Raw genomic sequence first — 27,996 nt, forward strand, 5'->3', positions numbered from 1 at the left:
AATGTGGGTTTATTAAAATCCGGGCGTCCTCAGACTTGGGCGTCCTCTTTCCTGGTAGCCTTTTCTGTGTTTCATCGCTATTTCTGTAAGCATAATATCAAATTAAAATTTGATACACTTTTTTTATATATATGAAGCGCTTAAAGCAGAAATAAATTCAAATAATAAATTTTTTAACTGTATAAGCTTTACTCTGAGTATGATATTATATTTAATTCTCGGACGGTGTGACAGCTGGCGCGGATCTTAGATCAATTTTAACCCATATCATTAATTTTTATATTAGCAGTACATATATTCATAATGTTGTATAATATTTAATTATAACTATTATATATATTTACTCAATAATTGTTTTCCGAGACACGTTGTAAACCGTTATGTTTATAAGAGACTTAATTTTTTGAAACACCGTGGTGATGTTACTCCGAGCACTGAGGAAAATAATGTAGACAAGCCCTCTTACATTACATTACCTTTTGTTGAAGGTTTGAGTGACAGTATCGATCGGTTTTTTAAAGATATGGGTTTTAATGTTGTCTACAATGTACCTAAAAAATTAAACTCATTGATTAAACGTGGTAAGGATGTGCTGCCTATTGGTAATAGAACGGAAGTCGTTTATAGAATAAATTGCAACAACTGTAGTGCTTCATATATTGGTCAAACGAAAAGACATTTAGCTACCCGCGTCAAGGAACATTTTAATAACATAAAAATGCACGCTAGTAATCTTTCGGTAATTAGTAAACACAAATTAGAATTTGATCATGACTTCGATTGGTCAACGCCTGATATCCTGCATACTGAAAAACATGTAAGAAAGAGAGAAATAGCTGAAATGTTCTTTATTAAACAATATGACAACACTGTTAACTCTCAAAAGGATACAGAGAATTTAAATAACATATACGATAGATTAATAAAGGTCGTTTAGTCTTTCTCGGTATTTTAAATAGAGAGGTTGACACAGTGTGTCATTATGACATAGCGGCTTTTTTCTCTTTCAACTTTAACTAATGCAGGTACATAAATTTGTTTATTTCATTTTTGTAACGGGATTGTCATTATTTAATATTGTAATTTTAGTTCACTTGATAAGGACCAAAACCATATGGTCGAAACGTTGTGTTAACAATAGAACAATAAATTGCCAGTTGGGTCGTACATATATAAGCACTCCTTTAATTTATCTACTGGCGACATCTCAAAATTAAACATCAATTTAATTATAACATAATCATATATAAATTCTCCTGATAATATAAATTGGTTCATATTTCAGTCGTGTAATAAGAAGAAATAAAAGATGGAACAATTCCGCAATTGCTGGTTTCAGTATCTAGCAGCAATTACAGGTAAATAAAACTTAAACTATTTTTAACTTTGTAAAAAATAATATAAATGATATAAAAATATTTTGATAATTAGCGCATAAGATTTTCAAATATTATTGCGAATGATGATTTACGGAATGCGTTTGAAGTTGTGATACAACCGAGAAAAGAATGCAAAAATAAATTGAAAACGTAGAATGAAATCTTGTCATACAAGGTTACATTTTTAAGAAAATTGATTTCGAGAATTAGAAAATTAATAATATATTTATGCTTTTTTAAGCTTAAATAAACTATAACAATCTCTTGTATCATATATCGATAAATGTGTTTCAACACATAGATTATTAATAAATTAATAAAATAACATATTTTCAATTAATAAAAATAACATTATTTTAAATAACGTAATCTAAAATAATTTGAGTTACTAAAGAACACATAGATTATTTGAAAAATATTATGATTATTTTTATTTAAAAAAAAATTTTATTCCACATTTTTGATCTATTTTTTTATAAGAAATTGTCTTCTTGCAGGTCGTATTATAATTTTGAATGCTCTCTATATGTAAAAAGATTTACGATTTAAATAATTATATTTAAATATATACTTCGAAATTATCAAGAGAATTTCGTTTTTAATACTAACTACAATTAATGTTATCAGTATGATAATCATATTGAAGTGCTAAACACAAATTAGAACAAATACTTTAAATGCTGCTTGTTCTGATAAAGAAATATTCTATAAATTCTATATAATATATTTTACATAATTATTCCTAAAACTTACATTTATATTTTTACACGTAAAAATAATTTGTCTGGATTGTTTATCTCTAATCTAGATGTTTAATTAATCTCTCAGTCTATAAATTCTTTGACTGATTCAGAATCTTTTTTTTTTTTTTTCAAATAAAATATATATAGGAAAATCAAATTTAAAACAAAATAAAAAAAAAGTAATATCAATTATTTACATTCATCCAATTTTATCGCAGCTACCATATCGATGGCTATTGCCGGGTCTCACATAGGCTGGACGTCACCATCCTTACCAATACTGAAATCATCTAACTCCTCTGTTCGGATAACATCCGACGATGCCTCTTGGATCGCCTCGTTCTACCTTTTGGGCACCATACCCGGATGCATTTTAGCAGCTTTCGTTGTCGACTGGCTGGGTCGGAAGATAAGTTTACTCATAGCTGGTGTACCTCTGTTTGTCGGATTTATCATGATAATCACAGCATGGAATCCTTATATTCTCTATGCTTCTCGCTTTATTAGCGGTATTGGCCAAGGCGTAGTATATGTTGTCTGCCCGATGTATATCGGCGAGATAGCCGATAAGGAAATCAGAGGCGCTCTCGGTTCCCTCATTAAGCTGATGGTGACCTTCGGGGAACTGTATGCCCACGCAGTAGGTCCATTCGTGTCCTACGAATATCTTGCTTACATCTGCTTACTGCTGCCACTGATATTCTTCCTTACCTTCCCTTGGATGCCCGAATCACCGTATTTCTTGCTGATGAGAAATCGCCAGAACGATGCGATGGCGATTCTGAAACGTTTGAAGCGCCGCATTTCCGAGGATCAGCTGGAGAGAGATCTGCAAGAGATGCAGAAGACGATCGTCCGCGATCTCAGAGATCGCGGTCACTTTGGAGATCTATTCAATACACCCGGCAATCGACGCGCCATCATCATCAGTTTCGGACTGCAACTAGTTCTCCAGTGCAGCGGTATTGCCGCGATCGAGTCGTACACTCAGGAGATTCTCGAGGAGGGCGACGGAGCTCTACCTGCTGGTATCATGGTCATTTTGCTTAGCATATTTCAATTGATTGCCGGTGTCGCAGCAGCGATTCTGGTTGACAAGCTTGGTAGACGACCGTTGCTTCTGAGTACCACTTTTCTAGGTGGAATCACATTGATCATTGCCGGCATTTTTTATTTACTCAAATTTGCATACGAAGTGAACATGACCGGATACGGTTGGATACTTCACTCATCCGTGATATTTTACGAGCTAATTATCGCTTTGGGTCTGAATCCGTTACCATATATGATGCTAGGCGAGTTATTCTCAACTAACATTAAGGGCGCCGCTGTGTCATCGACTAATCTGATGTCTTCGTTATTGGCCTTCGCCGTGTCCAAGTTGTACCAAGTGATCTCCGATGGCTATGGAGTGTACACGGCCTTCGGCTGTTTCGCCTGCAGCTGCTTCATCGGTTTAATTTTCATCGCGTTAATCGTACCCGAGACCAAAGGCAAGTCGCTATTGGAGATCCAAGAGGAGCTTCATTGTAAGAGCAAGAAGAAAATAGGAAGAAAATCAGAAAACAGGAACAGGAACAACGAGCAAATTCAAATAAGTACGATAACTTAGGTTGATAAACGAAAATAAGGATGTTTATAAGAATTTACGCATGATAATTTTCGAATAATAGAAATAAGCAACATACGTATTTCGGATTATGGGACATTCGACAGGGAATCTCGAGGCGGCCGATCGTCCTGCCGGTTACGATGGTTACGTCCGGGTCGATCATAAAAGCGAACGAGCAATATTTCCAACAATCATCGGTAAGATCAATTGCAATATTTGAATACATAATTGGGCTGCCGCTTTGATAAGATATAAATGAAGATAGCACATTATTATTTTCAAAAATCAAATGGACATTATACTGTTTGCAAATTGTCCATAAAAGTCAAAGAGCATTCCCTGTCAAAATTCAATACTTTCATACAAAAAATTCAAAAAAGATTTTAGAATTTTTACATTGCTATAGTTTCACACACACGCAAAGTCTCTTGTATTTTAATTGAAGTTTATTATTTTGGAAAGTTTTTTTTTTCCGCAATATCACGTAACGTAAAAATAAGAGACTCACAGCTACATGAAGTTTAAACTGTAGGAGGAAGAATACCTCAGATAAAAATTAGCTTGTAAGAGTTTAATGTTTAAAAAGGGCCCTTATATTCCATTGAAGAAGGCGCTTCAATTGAAGTAAAGAGATCGCCGAAAGACCATTTCCCGATCCGGATATCATCATATGATATTATGATTAAAGAGAGAAATTCTGATACGCGATAAGGATAAATCTGTTTGGATTACATTTAAATTTTAAATTTTAAACTTGAATTGAATTCAAATTTCAAATGTGCAAATTAGCGTTTCTCATTTGTACAAACATATATTTTAATTCAAAAATATCTTAATTCCAAATATTTTCATTCAAAAACATATGTCAAATTGCGTGGAATCTGCCAGAAAATAACGATAAAAATACAGTACCATAGTTCCTTGTTCAACATTAGCGACATGCGAAGATTGATCGTTTTATTTACACACAAGGCGTATGAGTTGAGTGTGTTTACCGAACGCAACAGTTGTGTGGAATCATAACAATTGCCCCTACACGAATGATGTATATTTTTTATCTATCAAAGCAGATGTGTGTGTGGTTTCCGAGAACCAATCACTTAACTGTTGCGTTCGCTGTGAACATTTTTTTACGTTTACTTGCAACAACTGTATAAGTAACGGTTCAATTGTTGCATTGATTTTTAATGATTATTTGATTTAACATTGATGTTAACTCGATCGGCAAATAAGTCTCGATAGGCGAAAGAATCTCAGCCGAGAATTATGCGAATTTACAGTTTGTCCGATGGTTTCCGAAGAACCGTTTCAGAAGAATCGCTTCTTCGAGATCCATCGTATGATCCAATATGCGTTTTAGCTAGGCCCCCAAGCATGATAGAGCCATCTTGCATGACCACCTTCTCATCCCTTTTAGGCAGGGTTAAACTGAAACTTAAGACTGCTAGTTTTTAATTAATATCGTAAAGTATATTTTTTTATTCATCTTTTGATGAATGTGTGGGCAAGCTCTGAACAGGCGAGAAATTCTCACGGATTTAGGCAGAAAAGCATCCGTTTTGCTTTAATTCTGCAATATAAATCATTTTTCATAAGATATTCAGTGATTACAACGATCGACTGATGATTGATAAATCCGGATTTGATTCCGGCCTATATTATCCCCACGGGCTAAAGTTACATTTAAGAATAGGATTTATAATATCCCCACAAAAATAAGCTCGATGAGACGAACAACATAAAGACGTTCTGGGGCAATAAGATTCTGTTTCCCCATTACAATATCATTACATGATTAAGAACTTCTTTTTTATATCTTTAAGGGAGAGTTAAACTCTGAAATTTAAGATAATAACGAGCAACAAATCCAAATAAATATAAAATACTCGCTAAGCGAAAGTAAGATTGCGTATGTGAAAGCATTATTATCTGAAAATGCGTGGACAATAATTTTTCAAGGAAAAATAATTAATTTTTAACTAGAAAATTATCAAAAGCGATCTAACATAAAAAGGATTTAGAATGCTTACGCAATGATATCATAACAGCTTCCTTCTTTTTTACTTGTCGCCCTTTAGGGATTCGATAGTACGATTCAATACTTCTTTTACTTTTTTCAAATTTTCAATCTTTAACACAAAGATATATATGAGGGTGACGGTCAGTCGAATCTCGATTGTCAATTATCAATCGATCGCTTCGGAGCCTATGTATTGCTCCGACTATTGATTTATGTATGTTTCCCTTTTAAATAAGGGTGAGACATATGCGTTATAAAAATAGCGCTTCGGCGTAGAATATAACTGGCCCGTTATTAGAGTTAAAGAAAAATACACTCACGCGTTTTTCCGACGTGTGTTAGAAACTTACCGGGATATCCGGTGCGTGCTTTCGTGCGTAAGTGGTCATCGATAATAAGTGGACGTCTGAGTGACGCGAAGAATCCAAATTGGTTTCATATAATCGGGTTAATGGCACCTTCCTCTCCCCATTAGAAGGAGGGATTTATTTTTGTCCCCGATGACGCGATCCACCTGTTACCGTAGACCAAAGAATACATAGCTATGTTTGACGAGTAAACAGTCGAAAGTGTATGAATGAATAGAGCACCTACGCCTGCTCGTAAAAGTAATTTAGCGAAAAATTCGTCGATCGCATTCGCTTTTATTATTACAGCTATGCGAGAGAAGCACGTGTATCTTATATCTTATAATATCTTAACTCTCGAGTGTGTCAAGTATGTTCACGCTATTGCATGACTCTCTACACGTCCCTTTTAGGCAGGGTTCAAAGACTAAATGAATTTCATTTGAACTTCAGATTTCTACAATGTAGAAGTTTGCAATATACGTTGACAATAAAGAAAGTTACTATTTAATTCGCAACTATATCGAACATGAGCTTTCTTTCTCGTATTTCCACATCCTCCCTTTCCCTCTCTATCTTCGAAACATTTTGCGAATTTTACAGTTTCAGACGTTTTTAGGAGACGGCGTGATCGGTCAAAGGTTAATAAAGAAGTCCACACGAACCGGACAACTAGTATATATATTTTTGCATTATAATAACCCCGTTATACATAAACGCTTTATTACAATATAGAAACATAAATTTTTATAATGTCTCAATCCATTTTAACATCTCACAACGCCCTTCGCTATGATACACATCTTGCGTGGTCGAGATTATTATATTACTACTACAATCCCTAGCATAAAATCTCGTCAACGTGTCCAGAATGCGGCCACTCGCGTGAATCGTTTCCCTCGAATAAAACACGCGTTCCTCGCATACGGGAGCGACAAGATAAAACTTACATGCAGCTTTTTATTCCGCTTATTATTCGATGTTATGCACATAGTCTAATTCTACAATAAAATAAAAATAAAAAAAAAGAACGAATTAAACTACATATATATTTCATGATTGTAATCACACAGCGCGTGCAGATTTAATCTCTCATTTAATATGGAGTGTCTTAAATATTTAACAGAACGCTCACTTTATATCATAGTAAAAAATGGAGAAAATAAATGTTTTGAATTTTGCTAGACCCCAAATGCAATTAATGCATGCAATTAATAATTTGATATATTGGACTAATAATTAATAATATGACATAATGGAATAATTTGAGAATTGACTAAATATAATTTTTTTTTTATTTTCCTAATTATACGAATATCTTTTTTAAGCAATTTTTAAGTTATATTCAAATATTATTATAAATTTAAACATAAATTACGTTTCAAACATTTCTTTAAAATAATTTCATAAATCGATTTATTTCTTCTCATACAGTTTTAATCATATTTTATTAAACTCCTTAATCGTATTTTAAAGATAAACTTTGAAGATAAAATTTTGTACATTTTATCTTTTTTTTTTTATATTAAAAACGCCTTTGGATCAATCATATTATGTCACCCCAGTGTGTGTTATTATTATTGCTATAAATGAAAAGTTGAAATATAGAAGTCAATACAACAAATAAGTCATTTTGCTTGACAATTCCGTATAATCGACGATCGGAGAGCGATCTTATTCCCGAATTAAGCTTGTCGTTCTCGTAACGAACTACGCTGTGTTCTCTCGACGAGAAAATGCTCGTTCCTCTTTCGTAAAAATGCACGCACAAGCGATCGTACTCACATCGGCACTATAATCGTCGAAGGAAATTTTAAGTATACATAGTAACATACACGCACAGGTTTGGCACATGCATCTCATATCTGAAGCTTAAATTTTAATTACAATGTAATATTAAAAAAAGAAGAGAGTTTTGTTATGCAATGCCAAGTCCGCGCGATTGTATTTTCCTCGGTGGGATTATAGTGTCGTTAGAAATAAAAACGTGACGAGCGCATATATATTTTACTTTCTCTTTCTCTCTCTGTGTTTATGCTCTTAAAAGCTTTTAATGTCACTATATGCTCAAACACTCGTCGAACTCGATTCGCCCTCGTGAGATTTTTTCGAAACTATCAGGCAGCCGCGAGAGCTCTAAACTATTTATTAGCTCGCTTTTTATAAATTCAAATATCTCGCGTTAGGCCAAGCGATCGTCAAGCAATTTTTAAGCAAAAATGAAGAGGCATAGCGGAAAGAAATCGTACGCTATACAACGCTTTTTCTAGAAAGTGTTCCTAAAAATTACCAATTACAGATAGAAAAGAGAAATATATTCTCATAGAAAAGGGTTATCTACGCGCAACGTAGCGATTTATTGCGTTTTTTTTTTTCATCGCCGAATCGATTGGCGGCTGAAAACTATAGCCGAGATATTCTAACGAGAGATCTACGGCCATGAGAGTTGCTTTAAGACTACGTTAACAAACTTATCAGCGATATCGGCTGCGTCTCCGTAAGGTAACGATCTCCAGTGCCAATAATCTTAACTAGAAAAAAAGGCCCGCGCGATGTTCGCCCGAAAGACTGATTATCGTTAAACTTCTAACTTATATGTTCTTATACGATACATATCGCGAGAGACATATCGGCGATTACCGATTTGCCGATTGATTGTGCGACGCAGACGTACTTATCAAAACCGATCGTTTTCCTTCTTCGACGATGAACTATCATCGAGCATGCGATCAGTGCGATCGATCGAGTCTATGTCGTCGATCCTGTCATTCTCGTAGATAAGTAGATAAAGCAAAGGGATATCTCAAACGCGATCAGCGAAATAGTTTTTAGTAAAACATAATTCCCAGGACGGTTACCTTTAGAATAGACAGCGAAACGGAGCGACGCAGATGCGTTAATTCTGGCACCGAGAAAATTGACGAATCGAGAAGAGATTGGTCTTTGGAAAGAGACGAAGAAAAATTCTTCTTGTCGATCTATCTTCGCGCGATCGCATAGTGTTTCAGAGACGTATACTTTAAATTCGACGTGTAAGTATACGAGAGTCTGATAATAACGAGTAATCACATAAAAATTCTAATTTGCCTCGTTCGTAAGCGTCTGTTATTCTACGCATCGCGTAACTTTATGTCGCGGAAACGGCATTAGGGACCAGTCGCTATACGTGTGTACACGCATAAATTCCAACAGTATTTATAGACATGCTATCGTACGTTATCTCGGATAAAAAAGAAGCTTTCTGTAGCAACCGCTAGCAAACTCGCAGAGATCCGAGACTGTAGCGCAATTCCTCAAAAACGATATCCTAATTATAAAATTAATTATATCACACACTCATCCCAATATTTTATATAGGGAGAAAAATAAAGATACAGAGAAGAAAGTTACATATATAAGATTCGCGAGTTTCCAAAAAGATAAAATTTAATAAATGTCACAGTTCTAAGAAAGAATAATATTCGTATATCGGTCTGAACAATATAATTTTATCGTATCGGGCGATATACGCGAGAAAAGCTTTTCTAAACGAATACCATTTTCGCGAAACTTTTATTTCTTCTGATTTTAAGCGATATCAAAGTTCGACATTGTCGTACCACAGGGAGCTTTTGTTGCGAAACGTGTCGGTTATATTTTTCAACGTAAGCCAGATTGTATCCGTTAAGCATAAAAACGGTGTGTCTATACACTACGCGTTATAGTTTCTTTTATCTATATGGTATATCAACGTGACCTTTTCAGTGTCATGAAATGTCATCGGTTTTAGCAATTTTAATATTAAATTTAATCTGATATGTCAAATTAAAAGAATTTCGATTACGAATGTAACGGAAGAAACTTTATGATATAAAAAATTCAAATCTCTAACCGTGAGTAGCGATAATATGCTTTTTTATAAAAATAATAGACACTTTTTTCTTACACACGCAGAATTAAATAAATTTGTGGAACGCAGCGCGTATCGCATTATCACAATTATGTATATTGCTCGCGAAATACAAGATTCATAAGTTCAACAAATATTTTCTATGCTCGTGAAAAGAGATTTCAAAATACCTATACGTATCGGAAAAAGTTCTTGCTGAATCGCCATTACTCGTAACGAAAGGCATTCGATAAAACTGTAAGCAATTAGTCACAAAGCAAAATTGGAAATTGCACCGAGAACAGCAAAGTGAAACGAATAAAAATAATTTGGCCGTTTCGTGCGAAGCGTAAACTGTACCTTTATACATACAACAATGCACATACGCGCGATCACGTACGTAAACACACATACTTTAATAACCGATCGTACATTTCGTCTCTCCTTTCGTCTCCTGTATCGCGCGTGATCTCAACGAACATCTTCTACGACAGTTTATCTTACAAATTGACAACAACAATTTGGCCCTTATCTCGACTACTCTCTCGACGTGTAACTACAAACGATAATGTTAATAACAAACGTTCTTTTATGTACAGCTTTCTACATTCGCGAGAACATCGCAAACGTCGTCGACGCTAAAGAATCAGTGACCGAGAACCCCCTTTTATCGAGTTTATGTCTTTTCTCGCGTCCTGGAAGACGTATAAAAAAGCACAAAAGGAGCTATACTCTATGTCGCTTAACTTTTGTCCTGCGACACGATTTCTCGCGAATCCGTAACGTATGAAGCCCGTATTCGCGTGTTGATGACACAGATCGATATTCACGTGTACTCGATTCGGGCCACGTACATACATCCATTCGTACTCGAAGTGTATAGAAGGGAGGTCTCTACACGTCAATTTCTTCGCTGACGGACGAATGACCAGATGCTACGTCTTTGACACTACATTTTTTTACGTGTCACTTTTCTTATCGTTCTTTCGTTGTTGGCTTTCGGTGCGCGATTTCTCGTCAGATTGAATTTCGCAAACTACGCGAGCTCTCATCAAATATTGCGATTTTAAAGAATTATGTCTCGTTTCAACGCAGATCGGACACTTCGCGGAACATATGTTTTACTATTTAACGCGTACGATATTATTACGATCGAGTATGTTGAATAATAATTGTATGCGTCGAACAATTATCGGATACGACTATTACGGTTTTGCTAAAAATTTTCAATTCCAATTGCGTTTTATGAAACGTATCCATCCAGAAAAAAATGTTACTGCTAAGTAATTTAATTTGGCGCCAAACTTTACCAATAATTCAGTTTGAACGCCAGTCTGATCGGAGTGAGCTCTTATTGGTGCAGCCTTCTGGAATCGAGGGCACATAGTCTGCATTGATACGATATACGGTGTGTGTGTGTATATATGGTATATGGTATATATATATATATATACACCATTTCTACATGCGGCAACAATACAACAGTACAATATAATATGTCGAATATCCCGATCGGATTTTTCGCGAGTACTTTGCAACAATCTTACCGCGGCGTCGTATACAAAGAGGCGTATTTGAGGCGTCATTAAAACTGAGATACACCTAATCAGCGTGCTAGCGATCCGATGAGATTTGCTGAAGAGATGAATACGCCAAAACTGCCAATCTTTCTCACCATTTGTCTTGAGATTTCTCCCCTGAATGGCCCAGATGTTTCGCGCTTCGTAAAACGAAGCGATGCCGACGTTGGTCCTCGATGACGCTGAAGTTACGGCCTCGCGAGATAAGAACATCGTCGCGTCACACGTGGCTGAAGTAAATCGTGAGTGACAGACAAGCGATGCACTTCCGTTTTCAACACTCCGATTTAGGGCGGCGCCGTAAGGTTCTCAGGCACGGAAATGTCCCTGTTCAGGGAGTTTAGCAGTTCCTCGTTCTCCTTTCGTACTGAAACAATAATAGTATGGGTAAACGCAAAACACACACACACATACTTGAAAATCTTTACATAAGTGTATAATACAACATCACCATCGCACGCGCCCGTTTTCGAGATGGAGCGAACAAAATGTAGATTTATGTTACTTTCTTCTCGCATCGAGAGAGATAGATTTTTCTTAACTTTGGCGATGCGGCTAACTTTATCACTCATAAATAAAGAACAGTGGAGATTTAAATTATTCAAACAACTTTTAAAATAGTTAAAAAAGAATGTCGTTAAACTTGATGACGGCGAACAAAGAAAATTATAATCTGCGATTATGAATAGTTTCAGTAATCTAACAGATAATATGTTCTATGTGATTTGGAGTTAGTGTTCAAAAGCTTTCAAAAATCATGATTTACGTTGCGCTCTGTGCTTGGCCAGCTCCTTCGAGCCTGTCACAGGACTCAGGAAAGTGCTGTGCGTCAAGGTGATCACCACCACCAGTACCGAGGCCGTTAGAAGAAAGATAAAAATCCCCAGAACGATCATGGCGATTCGCCGATGACGCCTCGTCTGCTCAACTTGATGATCATTCTCTATTATCTTCTGCGTCTGCTTGACATCCATCTTTGTGGGGCGAACGGAATCCTTTCGCGAAGTAGCGGTACTTGCCCTCCGTGGCCTGGTTTTCTTGCTAACACTGGCTCTTCTATCATCCCCTAAAGTTTCACGTTGTCGTCGTGTATTAATGTTAAAGAGCTTTTTCTCACGCCCGCAGGAATTGATCGATAAAAGTGATAATCACTTTTGAATACTTCAAGGCTAAATGCAACATATCTTATGTATCTTTAATGCATTCGAGCAACAACGTCACAAAATGCTCAAGAAACACAAATTGACTTAATCCGATTATATTTTAAAGTCCCACACACAAGAAGAGATATTTTAGCACAAATACGATACAATACGGAATAATACCAATGTATTACGATATTTGTTCGAGACTAATTATTGTGATTAGTAATGAAAAATATAAGATTCTCTTTTTCATTTATTTACGTTCCAATTATCTCCTACCTAAAGGAGTCGCTCTGCTATAGCTGTTTGTCCTCGAGCGATTCGACTGTGTGCTGGAGCGTCTGCTGGACCTCTGATCGACATCCAAATTGCATCTGGAGCGTCTAGGGGTGCTCGACTGCGAGTATAGCAGATTAGAAGAAGGCGATCTCTCGCTAGAATTTAAGGGATAAAGGGTGGAACGATCATCCAGATGGAAAGCCGAACTATCGAGTGGATACAGACTGGAACGATGACTCAATCGCGGACCATCCGATTCCGTAGACAAGATATAAACATCCTCAGCACGGAATTCCGGTGATAAGTCTTGACCGGTTGCTGTCGCGAAATCGTCCACGTAGAGAATTATCCTCTCGCTCGGTCGTCGATTTCGATCGTCTCGATGATTAATATCCATGGCGGGTGAATTAATGGTCTTGAGAACACGTCGAAAAGTCCAGACTATTTTTCATCGTTATAATTTTAATATAAATTGTTTTTACATTTATTTGACGTTGCGGTCTACCGTGAAGGACAAGTTCTTTTTTTCACAGAAATTATAATCTTAACACTTACAAAATACGTATGACCAATCTGCATTTTATCGTATTATCAATGATGCGTATCGCGTCAACACGGGTCGTGTAATCCATCACTTCGTCGCTATAAAATTGAAAATTCGCTATTGCAAAATGCACAGTTGTCAATTCGAAGATAATTATCTCACGGAATAATGTAAATCGGCTTCGACTCAAACTTTTATCGTATCTTCGTTGCTGGCGGGAAAAGATTTTTATGGAGAATAGGTGATAAATAACTGTAAGGCTATTTATATCGCGTTATAGAGGATGATTAAAGTAGATCTACTACTATTTTCACGGGTTCACCATAGACAGGATAGAGCACTCTCTTGTGCGCGCTTTCGCGTTTAAACGCGACCACGATACCGCAACGAGCTCAAAGAGGCCACATCATCTTCCATAAACGTCAGCGACATACAAATATTCTTAGAAGAACGTCATAAGTGCTTCTCATGCGTGAGAAATTTATAGAATGCCTCATGTTATATTCGACGCCAAATTAGTCAATCTTACTATGCGAAAAGATTTTATATAAATCTAAAAAGATCTATTATATCAATACATCTATTATGTGTACATAAATTTAAAATAATTCGTTCTTTTAAATAATTCTTTTTAAAACAATTTGCATAAGAATTAAATTTTCTCTTATAAAAATTAGTAATATTTATTATAAATAATATTAGATATATTCAAATTTTCGTCGTTGAAATTTAAAGTAAATATTGAGATCGTTAACAATTATTGTATTACAAATTTAACAATCTTAAAAACGTCGAAAAAATCTTTTAATGTTTAGTAAGTTAATTAAATCACGCAACTATAATACGGATAACGAGAATAATATACTTGGTCTTGTTTTCAAGAACTTTGAACTTGAAGACATGATGTTATTATTAATTATCCTTGACATAATGTTACGTTGTATGTGTGTATGTGTGTGTGTGTTTGTGTGTGCGCAGTTGTCTTATCATAATAAACTCTATAGAAAAGTAAACGTTGATGCAATAAGCACTGCGCGTTAATTCTTTATAACTGTTATCGCTTGGACCAAAATATATCAAACAGAACAGAAAAAGAACCATTAAAAGTGGCCTTACTCCTACAATTAGATATACGATGTTGCCGAAAAATTTTTATTTCCCTCATTGCTTATTTCAACGTTTTATTTCCCTCATTGCTTATTTTTTCGAGAATATGGGTGCCGTTGATGAAATTATCCCAAGTTTACGGTAGCGAGTAATAGTGTAAACATTGCGGAACGTAATCTTAGGGAATGGTGGTCGGTGAGAAGAAAACACAAAAATTCAAAGAGAGGAAGAAAGACGGCTAAAAACGTCGCCGTCGATACGCGTGGTGGACGTCACCCTTGAGTTTATTGCGACGCGTATTTTTAGCGATCGGAGGATCTAGCGGGCCGCCAATCCGTTTCTCGTGTCTCCTTACCCCGCGGCCAAAATCCGTCGACGCGTACGCAAATCCCGCGTATATCCGGCATACGGACCGCACATTCTCATGCATGCATGCCGATAAATATACTCGACCAAATATTTAGAGAACTTCACCACCCACGGCAACGGTTGAGATTACTTCAGTATCATCATCGGCGGATAAAACGTTCGAAGACGGTGATCAATCGCCCGTTTCTTGACAAAGTCCCATCGCGAAGTAAATTCGATGGACCATCGACGGCTCGTTTGGCAAGATGGATGGATAACGGCGGTATCGACGGCGGGAACCGTTGATTTTTCTCCCTCCGTGAGGAACGAAATCTATCACAGAGCGGAGAAATGGCCGATCAAGCGAATTATCCGTCCGGCAAAGTGACCTTAAACACGGACATCGCGGTTATTCACCGCGTTCGATACCCGTGCGCGATTACGGATTGGGAAATTGGCATTCGGAAACGGAAATTAAGTGTAATGGTATCGACAGGTTTCTTTTGTTGTGCGCGACAACAAGCTTCGAGATCCCCGCGTTGATCGACTACATAATCGGATAAAAGTCCCGCGTTCCATGAGGTCGGATGATAAAGATTTATCGACGTATCCGACCACCGTAAAATTTCTGCGATATATGATAAATTACTTGCTCGTTCGCGAGCCCGTAAACGCGTCGTTTCGCTTTATTCCTCCTATCTGGCCGGATTTTTTTTTCGTGCCACGTGTCATCAATGCGGTCGTAACGCGACCGCGAACGTTTCACGGATCGTTCGAAATTGGCTCTGGCATTTCGCGCGTATTGAATTTCCAATTGTGATTCGTATTTTCCTCGCGCGACGGCTGACATCGATAATCGATGATGCTCTTATTCGGGTTACCAAATGTTAGCATCTCTCTCGATGACATAGAGAACGTAACAGCAGCCATGATATCGCGAAAGCGCGAAGAAGCGAATGACGGGTGTAACAGGTGACACAAGCGTTCACAAGCTGTCACTGGAACTGTGGATGCTGCGCATTCACGTAGTTATCTTCCATTAATATTCCAACCACATTCTTATATCTATCGATCAAATCCATACGAATTATTTTAAAGAAACTACATATAGAGAATGTTTCATAAAACCAGCGCAAGAAGCTTAAAAATACAATGTTTTATTATATTTTAATATAATAAAACATTGTATTTTTAAAATATACTTATAGCAAAACAGAATATATAACAAAACGCGACTATATAAGATAAATATTTTATTTAACAATCTATAATATAATCTACTTCAAGAATGATTCGATATAAAATTTATATCGAAAAATATAAATGTGCAGTTGAAAAATTAGATTTAATGGTACAGTCAATTTTTCTTAAATTATATTATTACTTATTAATATATTATATATAAACATTCTCTCTTTTTATATTAACATAAAACAAATATATTTTTTTAAATTATAAAATAAATATGATCAATTTAATTTAACGTTATTCAGCTTGTGATAGCGACGAGTATGAAAAACTTGATCTTTAATTTGAAACCGTGCCAATCTTACCTAGATAATTTTAACATGAAAAAATATTGAATTAATGCAGGAAGAAGATAAATTGCCGATTAATTTCATGGCCATCCGGAATGCAGTCAAGAATCGTATATACGCAGTAAGATAATATTCTTGATTAATTAACGCGCAATTTAGCTTTTACGGAATTAATGAATAAGATTCGCAAATGACTTATAGAAATCATTAATAATTTGATTGTAATCTTAACGCAATGACAAAAAAAAATTCTTCAAAGATTGATATAAAATGTTAAAATCTATATTGAAAACACATTTCGTTCAATTTTTAAAATTGCATATAATATCTCTATCAACAGTGAATATGATTTATTAATCTTGTTAATAACGCACGCAATATAATAAGATATTATCTTTAGATTTATATTTTTAATAAAATATTAATCGCGAGAAAAGAAAAAGAGAAAAAAAGAGATATGGATAGAATCTCTATTTCAGGCACGATCTACCCTTAATATCTTTGGATTCTTACAATTTTCAAATGGGAAACATATGAATAATCCGAGCTCAGCTGGCTTTCTATAGTATGGTGCAATAACCGGAGACTAATATTTGGAACTCGCGAACTGGAGCGAGAGTACTCCGAAAGAAGTGATTCCTGTCCAAATAAATGGGACTCGCGCGTATTGCAATTCGCGAAAAAATTGCTGCGAGAAAAATGCTTTCGAAACTACGGATATTAACTGAAACGCACAAGAAAATTGTTAAAATTTTCTGATCTATATTATTTTATTCGTCGCAATTGTCGCAGCGCTAGCTCATTTTTTTGCAACGTTTCTCTAATTATTTAATAAGAAAATATCATAACTGAAATTGTATCTTATTAAAACTAATACGAAAATAAACGTTGTACTTTTTTTTACGAACGAAAATGGAGATATTACAATTATTTTGCGCAGTCTCATTTTCACATTGCGTATTTATATTCGTATGAAACAAGAATTTTATGTTTAAAAAAATATTCATTTAATTAAGTCATCCCAGATATCGATATAAAATATGTTTTCCTGAACTTCATAAATCTCAAAAGAGCAATCAGTAAAGTAACTTTCTCTCGAGGCTTTGTTAAAGTAATTTCCTTACTTATTAAAGTCTGATTCTGTGCGAGAAATATATATCATCAAAATAGAGATAAATACGCTGAAGAAAAATCGTTTCGAATCTCGCGAACCAAGAGTATCCGAATAAACTAACCGTAGCAGTAGAATGATAGATTTACGATCGGACAGCGAGATAGCCGTCGTTGGAGATGAAACTGCCTTCTCACTCGCAGCATCAACTTACGCTTACGCGCGGTCGAATGGAGATGAGAGTACAAGGTATCAAGTTTAGCTGTGCGAAAGCATTGAGAGAACGGAACAAGGATGGAAAATGGCGTGACGACTGTACGCGTCGGACGTCAGCATTTCCTTTGCCGGGAAGCAGAAGGGATGAGTCTAAAATTATCAGGTTTAAATATATTTACATCGGTAAAATGAAGAAAACAAGATCTATGAATTAAAGTAAGAAAAGTAAAGTAAATCGAAGCTTTACAATTAAAAAATTGCCGTAATTTTATGTAACCGCAATACGTGTTCTTCAAAATGAGAACTATATAAAAATAAGCATTAGGAATTTACGTCTTATTTTTACTAAATTTAATTTGAATTTATACATATCACGTTCACTTGATATATTTCGGAACGTCTTAGCAAGTTTTATCTGAGCAAATAAAAATTTTTGGTTTCACATTCCTCTGCTTCTCTATTCAAAATTTATGATGCACTACCAATTACTATTTACTTTATTGACCAGTTACGAAAAACACTATCCGATCTAAATTCGGCACGAGTCTCAACTTCTCGAAATTAGTCGAGAACGCAATTCCGTAGGAGTAACGTTTCGCTGTTACTTTAGTAACGATCGAAAATCACGATTGCTATTGACGTTAATGCGCAATACCATTACCAATAAAATTCTCCGCCAGCGTTTTACGATTATTAACCTTCTACCTTGAGAAAAGGCGATAAAGACAAATGAGAATCACTATTCGCTGTTCTTTCATCGAAATTGTGGCAAAAGGATTACGTACTTTGATACTTCAATAAATTTAACACATCACTTATCCTTTCAATTATATATTTTACAGCAAAAACTATTATATCCGTTTTATGATAATATATCGCGTCTTCGTCTCACAGTTTCGTTTCAAATACAAGCGGCGCGCACGCAACAAGACAATGGCTGCGTTCAGCAGAAAAAGCAGCTTTGCAACTGTTGTAAAATTCTTTAATACGATTGGTTCTCGCCCTTAGTTTCTGTCGGATCTAAATGTATAAACCAATAGTATTAAAGAATTTTACAACAGTTGCAAAGCTGCTTTTCCTGCTGAACGCAGCCAATGAGCTATCGAATTGTTACGTTCCAATTTACTACATAGATCGATCATACCCTGGCAAAGTGTATGATAAAGTAGCGTTGTCTCCGAATCTCTGGTTTGCTCAATGGACTATCTATGTAACAACTATTGATACTGCGTAAGCTGTCAAAAACGTGGGATATCACTTATTCTCCTTTCTCTTTTTAATAATAAACGAATGAAAAGGTGAAAAAATCAACTGGCTCTGAAGATATCGATCCTGATTTCGCGAAATCCTCGCTATGATGTCAGAATACGAAAGGTATAAAATAAGATCTCTTAATAGGTGTATGTGATATGTGTGTACGTGAAAAATTACATTCTGCAAACGGAAAATTATATTGCCACTCGTCGACACCGGTGCTGCCAAGTGATACGCATATATAAATCGCATTGTTCTAATGACGCTGCTGCGGCGTGTAAGACTCAGCTAGTTTCTTGTAAATGAAATTTTCATATACCGGATATACCTCTTCGCGCAATATTTGAAAAAATTCCAACGCTCGCTGGGGAGCGCTAGAACACGAAAGCTTTCAAATTACGACGATTTATGATCAAATATTTTTAATTCACGGTAGTGGGAACGAAATTAAATTCTGAACTGTCTTCACGGATTTACTTTCTGATGCTGGTCAGAAAAATGCATGTTCGAAAAAATAACACAGATTCACTTTAGAGATTTTACTCCATAAATCGTAACGCGTTCGCATCTGCGATCCGTAAGTCCAATCAAGAGATGCAATATATAGAAGTCGAACCTGATATCGCGAAGTAATATAATAATGTGAGCACATGCGTATATAATGCTCGCGCATTGAATTTCACTTTTCAAATGTAAAATGGATTATCCTATATTACGATACAGCGAGAGAATCGTTAAATTAAAACCCAGATTTTGACGCAGAATAAAATTGATCATCTGCGAAATAAGATATATATATTTTTAAATCACGATTAAACTATAAGCAATATAATTCACTTTTCCTTATAATCTTCTAGAACTTCACAGAATAAATGTGGCAAAATAATTGAATCGCATAGAAATTTAAAATTTACTTTCGTAACACGTTAATTTTCTAATAAAAACGAAAATATAAAACAAGCCCGCACACATATAAAATATATAAGTAAGAATTGTGTGGGGATTTAAAATAATTCCATGATTGCCCCGAACAAATATCCATGAAATATTTACTTGATTGCCAAAATACAAATGGCCAGCGTTTCAGAAACAATAACGGCAGTTGTGTTAATTTTATAATGCGTTAAACGCATTTCGCGTTTACGACAATCTGCAACACGCAAATGTCATTTGATTATGCGAGACAATGTGGTGGCGTGAATCGATGCAACCCAGAATTATGCAGATACTGAACGCGTATAATTCGTACGGTAGATGTCATCTCCTAACCGCATAAGATCGATACACACTATTTTACGATATTGCTGAGACATGATGATCAGCAATGTATTACTCGTATTAATATGACCTCGTGAAATAGGCACTATTTAAAATTTTTACGCGGCTGGTTTTGCCGTTTCATCTTTTCCCCTTCGTGACAGTATAATAAAAAATTCACGTACTTTGTAGCACAATTTTACACGAGAACTCGTTGTAAAATGCAACGTTAGCGCTTTAGAGTCGCATTACCTGCCGGCTTTAACATATGCACACAGAAGGGAGAGATTATACAAAAAAGAAATAAATAAATGAAAAGTTTTATGGTAGAAAATATAACTTTCGAGCGGAAAGTTATTTGGTTGAAAAGCCGGCGTATATTTCTATAAGATTTCAAATTTGGGAACCGCATAAATCTGGATTATGAGCTTCAGCTCGAACATTGACTCAAAGGCTTCAACGTACAATTGCTCATTGGAAATAATTAAAGACCGCTAATTGATTGATCACTCGATCCAGTGTGCGCGAAATGATCGTTATTGGCGTGGAAATGATCGTAATGAATCGACTGCGGCGGTTGTGGGTGTAACCAAATGTCAGCAATGACGATCGGTCTATATCCGTACCCTTTAATGACGCGCAAGTAACGTCAAAATCGAACGGTAGCGAAAATCAGCTGCGTGTTTTGGCTTGACCTAATTTCGCTGTGAGTGCAGCACGATGTAAACACGATGCTATAAAGTGCCAAAACTAGACATCTCCTGTGCAATTCGGGCGCAGGAAAGCGTCTTGCAAATTTAAGATCGATACGATGCATATACTCGGTAATTTCGCCGCAAAGACGTCACAACTAAAGACATCGGAGAGAGTTATCTTTCATTGAAACGTTTTCTCAGATTCGCGAACGTCGAAACAAGTTTGCCTTGAGACTCAATTAATTTATCTTTTTATCTCGACGAAACAATTATACAAAATGTATACATTAAATTCGAGATAAATGTATAAGACACTATTGTATATTATATTTATTAACTGCTGACAGAGCGATGTGATAGACAGTCATTTACAATTGGGCACAAAATAAGCAGGCTGTCAATCGATACTTATTTTTGAGAAAAAAGCTATTTAATATAACTTTTATATTAAATATATACAAAAGTTTTATATTAATATTGCAGCTTTCTCTTCAAAAATAAATATCGAGTCTGCTTATATTGTGTCCAATTGTAAATGACTGCCCTGGTTTTACCTGTCACACATCGCTGTTAGCAATCTAGTATTAATATATTAAATTTATCTCTTACAAAGAATACTAATTTTATTATTCTACTTAATTTTTAAAACAAGATACAACGATGAGAAAATAATATTGATAATTGAAAATATTAAAAATTTCATATACTGACGTTGACATGAAAGATTGATGTTACGGAACGTCGCATCTGATGCAGGTCGATACTATAGTAATTTTGCAAAGAAATTTCGCGCTCAGGCACAAAATAGTATCTCGTACATTAAAACCAGATAGTTTACAAATAATCAATAAATGCTCAATCACTATTATAAATAAGCAATGCGAAATGTGTAAGCAATTTTAAAATCTCAATTCATTAGATTCTTGATTTCAATGTAAGTGCGACACAATTAGCACCGTAATTTATATCTTGTCCGATATAATTATACGTATGTAGAGAAACAAATTTTGAAATTGCTTAAATTTCAAAAACAGATTATGAGGAAAAATATATGATACACAAATTCACACTTTAATTTTCACAAAGCTTTGTCCGAGCGCAATGCTCGGAGCGTCGAAAAAAATAATCTCCACGATTATAATCATAGTCTATATAGCGTTTTATTTCTGGGAAATTTATTAGCTTCAGGCCAAATTAAATATTATCAAACGTTTGCATAGCGAATAATCATCAGATGAGAGATTAACAATTTCATCTTCTTGGATCAATAGTACCGCAACGCTACCGTAATATGCCGCAAGCGATGACATTCGCTTCCGTGAATCTCTCGACAGAATATCGCCTGACCGTATAAGTTCGAGTATCGACTCTGACTTGTTGATTTCGCGCGCGTTGGTGTATTTATGTAACGTCATTCACACTTTGACGTATTCTATCGGAAACGAATATCGCTCACGGCTACAAAATTAAATTTTAATATGTTTAGTTAGGATGAAAGTAAACAATATTAAACAAACTCGAAAAATATTATACGACAAATAATTAATATGTGAAAATCAGCGTAGCAATAAATTTTTTCGAGATACTCTCTAAAGACAAATATTATTTTCTAGAGGAAAATTTCGTATATTCTATTTTGATGATGATGATTTGTACTAATCTCAATAGGATCTATTCCTTTACTCGCATAATTAGATGGATTAACAGCAATATAACGGCCGTTAACGATCTTTAAAATCTCGAAGCGTTAAAATTGCATTTGAAGTTACTTCTCTCGCCAGTGTTTTTGAAAAAGCGCGGTTTTTTTTTTTTTGCCTTACTGCTTCCGAGCACAGATATCCAGGAAATTGTTTCCCCTCGAGGAGAAATGAGAGTTAACTCCAATAGAGATCGCTCCAACAATTTCACATCGCGTCGGAGGAATGCGAGCGTCGGAAACGTGAAAGCTCGCTAAAATTTGAATTCCATTTCTCACGTAGCGCTTTCAATCGGAAGGTGACCGACGAACGGGGTTGAAATCGCGTTCGTCGCAGGATAACATTCCGATCGACAAAAACGACACGGGGGAGAAATACACACTACTGGCGCGTAACACTTGCACGTAACATTCTCAGCTCGCCGAAAGCGAGCTTTTCACCGATCGGCGAGTGCGAGCTTTAAGGTGGCTCAGCTGCGGAAATCCGACCGCTGACTGGAGGATTCGCAGACGCGCGTCTTTAATTTAGAGACGCGGAGCGCCCTCGACCTCGCACGCTGCATACGACTCGTTTGTGCCAGTGGAACGAAACGAACGTGTTCGTGCATATACGTGCACATTTTGCGCACTTTACAGAGTATATGTATATCCGAGATAGTGGTTCACTGTCAGATATGGCACTCACAGAAGCGACGTTGGTCGTCACCGCGGCTAATTCTACCGGCTAATTGGCCGGGAAACCTCTGTACACAACCCCTCCGCTTCTCGGTTTAGAGAAGCAGCTTACACCTCGATGTATACGAGGAAACGTGATTTCGTTGCTACCAGGAAGGAAACGTCGACGTTTACCACGAAATTGTTAACGATACGCTTATCAAACCATTACCGTATTAGAATCAATCTGACAATTACCATATTTATCCGAAATTTTTATATTATTTCAATAGAAAAATATCAACAGGTAATAGAAAATATCAATTTAATTAGAATATTAAATCAGCAATATTTTATGCACTGAAATTACATTTCGATATGAGAAAATATACCACTTGAAATAATTGACAGATCACATTTTTAATTATTTACTTCACTTTTTATAGAACCGTTCAAAAAATAATCCTTAATTATTTTGAAAGTATATATACATACTTGGAGTCTTTTGAAGTCTTATTGAATGAGTACAGATATCAGTCCGATAATGAAAAACTTTCTGCAGGTTTAATAGCAGTGTAGGAGAAAGAAGACAGAGAGGAGTTTTATGAAATTTCTAATGGAAGATTATAAGAGAATTAATGAAATCTCTCTCAGTTTATGAGAACTTGGCAATGTAATTAATCGGATCTATCGTTTCCTGGATTTGCACAGTAAAGACGTATTAAATCATTAATGCCTTGCGACTTCATCCGGAGGTTACCACCCTCGAGACCGTCTTGCATATTTCAACGCCGGTAATTCGACATGACTTTCTCCCACGTTCTCAAACGTATAAATCTCTGCTACTATTTAGCTACTATTTTCGTACGCATCGAGTCAATTTTTAGGTAGCTCTTTGCCCGTAAAAGAGCCATTCCGCGGGTAATAAATCCCGCGCTTTATCGCGCTCTAATACAATCACCGGTGAGTAAACGCGTTTATTGAGCACGCAGAACGTGCTATCTTTCAAGATTCCTCTTTGCAAATTTAATTTAAAAAAATGGTATCAAGGACAAGCGACTAGAAAAATATATTTAACAATATTAAATAAAAAAATGTTTTTTTTTTTTTTTTTTTTAGATCTCACCAAAGCATCTCGACACGAAGCCGATGAATACGCCGTTTGATTAAAAACGAAAGTGTTGATTATGCGATTGACATACCCATGTCGTCGATTATTGGAGCCATTCGCAGCGTGACACCGACCAAGAGCAGGGACATAGCGAGTAGAAGACAAGCAGTCGCGACGATCGTCCATCGTGCACGAGGAGGGAGTTCCTCGGGATCGACAAGCTCCTCATCCGGGCCGACGGAATCGATCTTGCGCCGTTTACGTTTGCGCTTTCTTCGTGGTCGGTGATATCTTCCCTGAGGCTCAACCACCTTTTCCGGTCCGCTCAAAGTCTCTTCTTCCTCCAGCTCGTCGGCTACGTTCAACGCCACATAGTCGTCGTCGTCGTAATGAATTTTTCTGGAAAAGGCAAGAACAAAGAGGTAATTTTTTTTTTAAATTTGTTTCAAAGTTTCGAGTGGGTAAAAATTAACTTTGAAAGGACATTCGAAATCCATCGCACAGATAACATCGAGCTATTGTTTCCACAATGTTATTGTTATAACTTATTAAACGTTACTTGATCAGTATCGTTTCGGATATGAAACATGTCGATAATCCGACTGTGCATCTGGCGTTTAATTTAATTTAAAAAATAACATTTTATTTATAAATTTCGCACATACATATCTTTGTTAAAATCTTAATAATAGATCTTTACTATTTTTATTTAAGATCAATTTGTGTCTAATAACAGAAAACAAATGGAAATATTTAAAGTTATAAGTTTTGCGTATATTAAAACACTCAAGTGCTTTTAAGAAAGAGATTTTTTAAATAAATAATCGAAATTAACTCTATCTCATCTTAAACTATTCATTTATCGAGACTACGTATTCATATTTTGAATAAGATATCTCAAGTTACCGATGGTCATTAATTAAAATTTATATTATACATTTGTTGCGAATCTCAAACGATGAAACAATATCTCTAGCACATTCCTAGACACCGACATTAATTGTGAAGACTCGACGAAAGATGAACAACAACGAACGAGTATCGATCATGATGGTACCTGCATTGTTCGTGAAATACAAAAAACTTGATGTTTGCCGTACGCGGGTGATGATGACTGAAAGGCCGATCCATTGGTATGTATTTCCGCATACTACTTTCACATCGACCCTTAGAATTAGAGATGTTATCCCATTTTCGATCGCCTAATGGAAGTAAGAAGCTGAACAACATGAAGAAATCAAAAATTGACAAAGAATGAACCTAATTCTACAACTTAAAAAAATTAAAAATGCATAAATAATTAAATATAGTAACTTATATTTTTGCGTACAATTATTTCGATGATTATTCGAATCTCTAAAGCTAAAATTTGAAATTAAAGTTTTAAATGGATATAATATTCCAATACTATAAAATTTTAAGCTACGAATAAATTTCTGATATTAAATAGAGAAAACATTCGACAAAAGATGGTTAAAAATTATTTTGATAAAATTAAAGAGTATATGATAAAATTATATAAAATTTCATACTATAATCTAAATTAAAAAAAAAAAAAAAAAAAAAAAAAAAACCATTAAACAAGATGCTTGACAAATTAGCACGACATGTTAAAATTGATAAAATTGTTCAGTTTTAGTTAGCTATCACATATCCGAACTCGGTAACGTGAAAAGCGGGCCAGTAATTCGATATATGTTCATAACACTCAACGAGAAGTAGACCCCGATATCGAGCTGAACGAAGAACAATCGTTGCACTACCTACGTCACACACACGAAGGCCGTGTGTCACGTGCTCTTTGAGTATAATTTTAGAAAACGCTGCTAGAATAGGACGGAAAAGTGGAAAAACGATAATCGAGGTGTCGCGCCGGGCATTGTACAGGGCTCGAATTCGAGCTAGTGATAGCAGCCAGCGTGAGGTCGGACAATGGCCAACGCATCCATTCACGTCGACTATCGTCGTTTGCACATTCTAACCGCATTTGTTAAGAAAAATTATGTTTTTCGGATTATGAATATACGATGTCGTCATTCCGCAATTATTTGTTAAAGTTAATTTCCATCTACATTATAAAAATATGTCGATTTAAAATACAATACATTTGTAATTGGGGCTATCGGAAAACGCGAAAAAGTTATAGATAGAAGCTTCTACTTACGGCGATAGCATATTCGATTAAAAGAAAACGTACGATAAAGAGAAATTAAATCAATATAGTAGAGTGAATTTAGCTATATCGGACACAAACCAAATCAAGTAGTAAACATCGACGTTGGATCAGTCGCTCCGAGCAACTTTATATTCTGTCGTACAAAGTCTTTTAATTAAATTGTCTGTGTACAATATATAAAATACAGTTATTCGATAACTGTCAAGATACGTTCTCCGACAGTTCTTTACTTATATCTAGGATGTGTTTCGGTCGCTACATTTTTAACCGAAGGATAGTATTATTCCGGATTTACAAAACAACGTTATAACAAAGTTCAATAGCTGAAAAAGTATCTTATCTTTTTATATTTTTTTCAATAAATTATTGCATGTTTTATATTTTAATCTCTCTTGAGCATTATTATCATATACAACAAGTTAAATATCTTTTATCTACAATACAAAACAAAATATATTCTTTTTAAATGTATTGATAAGCGTTTCTATCGTATATAATCTTCTGAGCAATATGACAGATCAGAAAATTTTGATGCTAAATTGATCAATGTGAGAGAATTATAAAAGGACAGTTCTTTTTCTCATATCGCGCGTTAAAGGAATACCGAATGTCTTGGCTATATAATTTCAGAATCTGTTTCAAATCTACAAAAAGAGAAGAGTACACACGGGAGGATGAGGCGGTAACGTAATGACGCCTTCTTGCGATCGCTACTCGCCATCGACCAACTCTCGATCGGCCGCAGTTTCATTACACGCTTCAACGATGCTCGTCCTTTGTCGCCCAGGTGGTTCAGCCGCCAAACCGTGTTTGCCGAGAACAGCGTATGACGAAGGTGCACAACCACGCATTACGCTGACCCAGTTCCGCTATGTTGTGCTGCGCTTACGCCAAAACTATATTCTCTTTCTCTCTCTTTTTTTCTCTCCCCCCCCCTCTCTCTCTCTCTCTCTCTCTCTCTTTCTTCGTAGTTGACCCATCGAGTATAGTGAATATGGAAAGACTAGATGTACGATAACATTCAGCGACCTCGTAAAAGAGAATAACAGCGTATGAAAGTTTGGCAATACAGAGAATTCGTTCCTGACGCGCACGCGAGAATCGAATTTCACAAGATCGTAAAAATGCGAAAATTATATCAAGGAATATATGAAGATATCCTAAAACACTCTAAATTTCTGCAAGAAAAAAATAAAGAGAAAATAATGCAATTTCAATGGGACCGGTTAAGATCGGTTTATCAGTCGAAGACGTTTGTCGCGATGTTGTAATTTTCAACGTTGAGAGAATAACTTGGTTTTATAACAGTTTCATTT

The 27,996-nt window shown here is 35.7% G+C and overlaps 2 protein-coding genes across 6 annotated transcripts in view; one reads left to right on the forward strand and one right to left on the reverse strand.

Annotated features, from left to right (window-relative positions):
* LOC138944961 (facilitated trehalose transporter Tret1) lies at nucleotides 1–17,023 on the forward strand. Of its 3 annotated transcripts, XR_011448899.1 has the most exons (6): nucleotides 1–85; nucleotides 1,286–1,358; nucleotides 2,341–3,720; nucleotides 3,796–3,931; nucleotides 16,566–16,631; nucleotides 16,990–17,023. XR_011448899.1 is itself a non-coding variant. In XM_070316062.1 (5 exons), the coding sequence occupies exons 2-4, from the start codon at nucleotides 1,310–1,312 to the stop codon at nucleotides 3,897–3,899; spliced, it is 1,533 nt and encodes a 510-aa protein (XP_070172163.1). In that variant the 5' UTR covers nucleotides 1–85; nucleotides 1,286–1,309; the 3' UTR covers nucleotides 3,900–3,931; nucleotides 6,721–6,948. The 3 variants fall into 3 exon arrangements, 2 of the variants coding, with proteins under 2 accessions (XP_070172163.1, XP_070172161.1); XM_070316062.1 differs by lacking the exons at nucleotides 16,566–16,631; nucleotides 16,990–17,023 and adding an exon at nucleotides 6,721–6,948; XM_070316060.1 differs by lacking the exons at nucleotides 16,566–16,631; nucleotides 16,990–17,023 and having other exon boundaries at nucleotides 3,796–6,658.
* The window catches only part of LOC138944962 (uncharacterized), a 25,479-nt gene continuing 4,893 nt past the window's right edge, over nucleotides 7,411–27,996 (reverse strand). For 2 of the 3 annotated variants that reach the window (XM_070316064.1, XM_070316063.1), the window contains exons 4-5: nucleotides 24,596–24,903; nucleotides 14,355–15,305 (exon numbers count right to left, since the gene is read on the reverse strand). In XM_070316064.1, coding sequence (XP_070172165.1) covers nucleotides 15,166–15,305; nucleotides 24,596–24,903 — 448 coding nt within the window. In that variant the 3' untranslated portion in view covers nucleotides 14,355–15,165. Of the gene's footprint in view, nucleotides 11,917–14,354; nucleotides 15,306–24,595; nucleotides 24,904–27,996 lie in introns of those variants that run through there. The other variant, XM_070316065.1, reaches the window with a different exon arrangement.

The sequence above is a fragment of the Polyergus mexicanus genome, unplaced genomic scaffold (genome assembly GCF_030449975.1).
Source record: "Polyergus mexicanus isolate NDT 795.1 unplaced genomic scaffold, iyPolMexi1.0 SCAF_3, whole genome shotgun sequence".
Taxonomy (NCBI): Eukaryota; Metazoa; Arthropoda; class Insecta; order Hymenoptera; family Formicidae; genus Polyergus; species Polyergus mexicanus.

Excerpts from the sequence above, each read along its gene's own strand:
- LOC138944961 (XM_070316062.1), top strand. The coding sequence starts at position 1,310 with ATGGAACAATTCCGCAATTGCTGGTTTCAGTATCTAGCAGCAATTACA. Across the intron at positions 1,359-2,340 it reads GTATCTAGCAGCAATTACAG|CTACCATATCGATGGCTATT; the intron begins GTAAATAAAACT and ends ATTTTATCGCAG. Across the intron at positions 3,721-3,795 it reads CAACGAGCAAATTCAAATAA|AAATAAGCAACATACGTATT; the intron begins GTACGATAACTT and ends TTCGAATAATAG.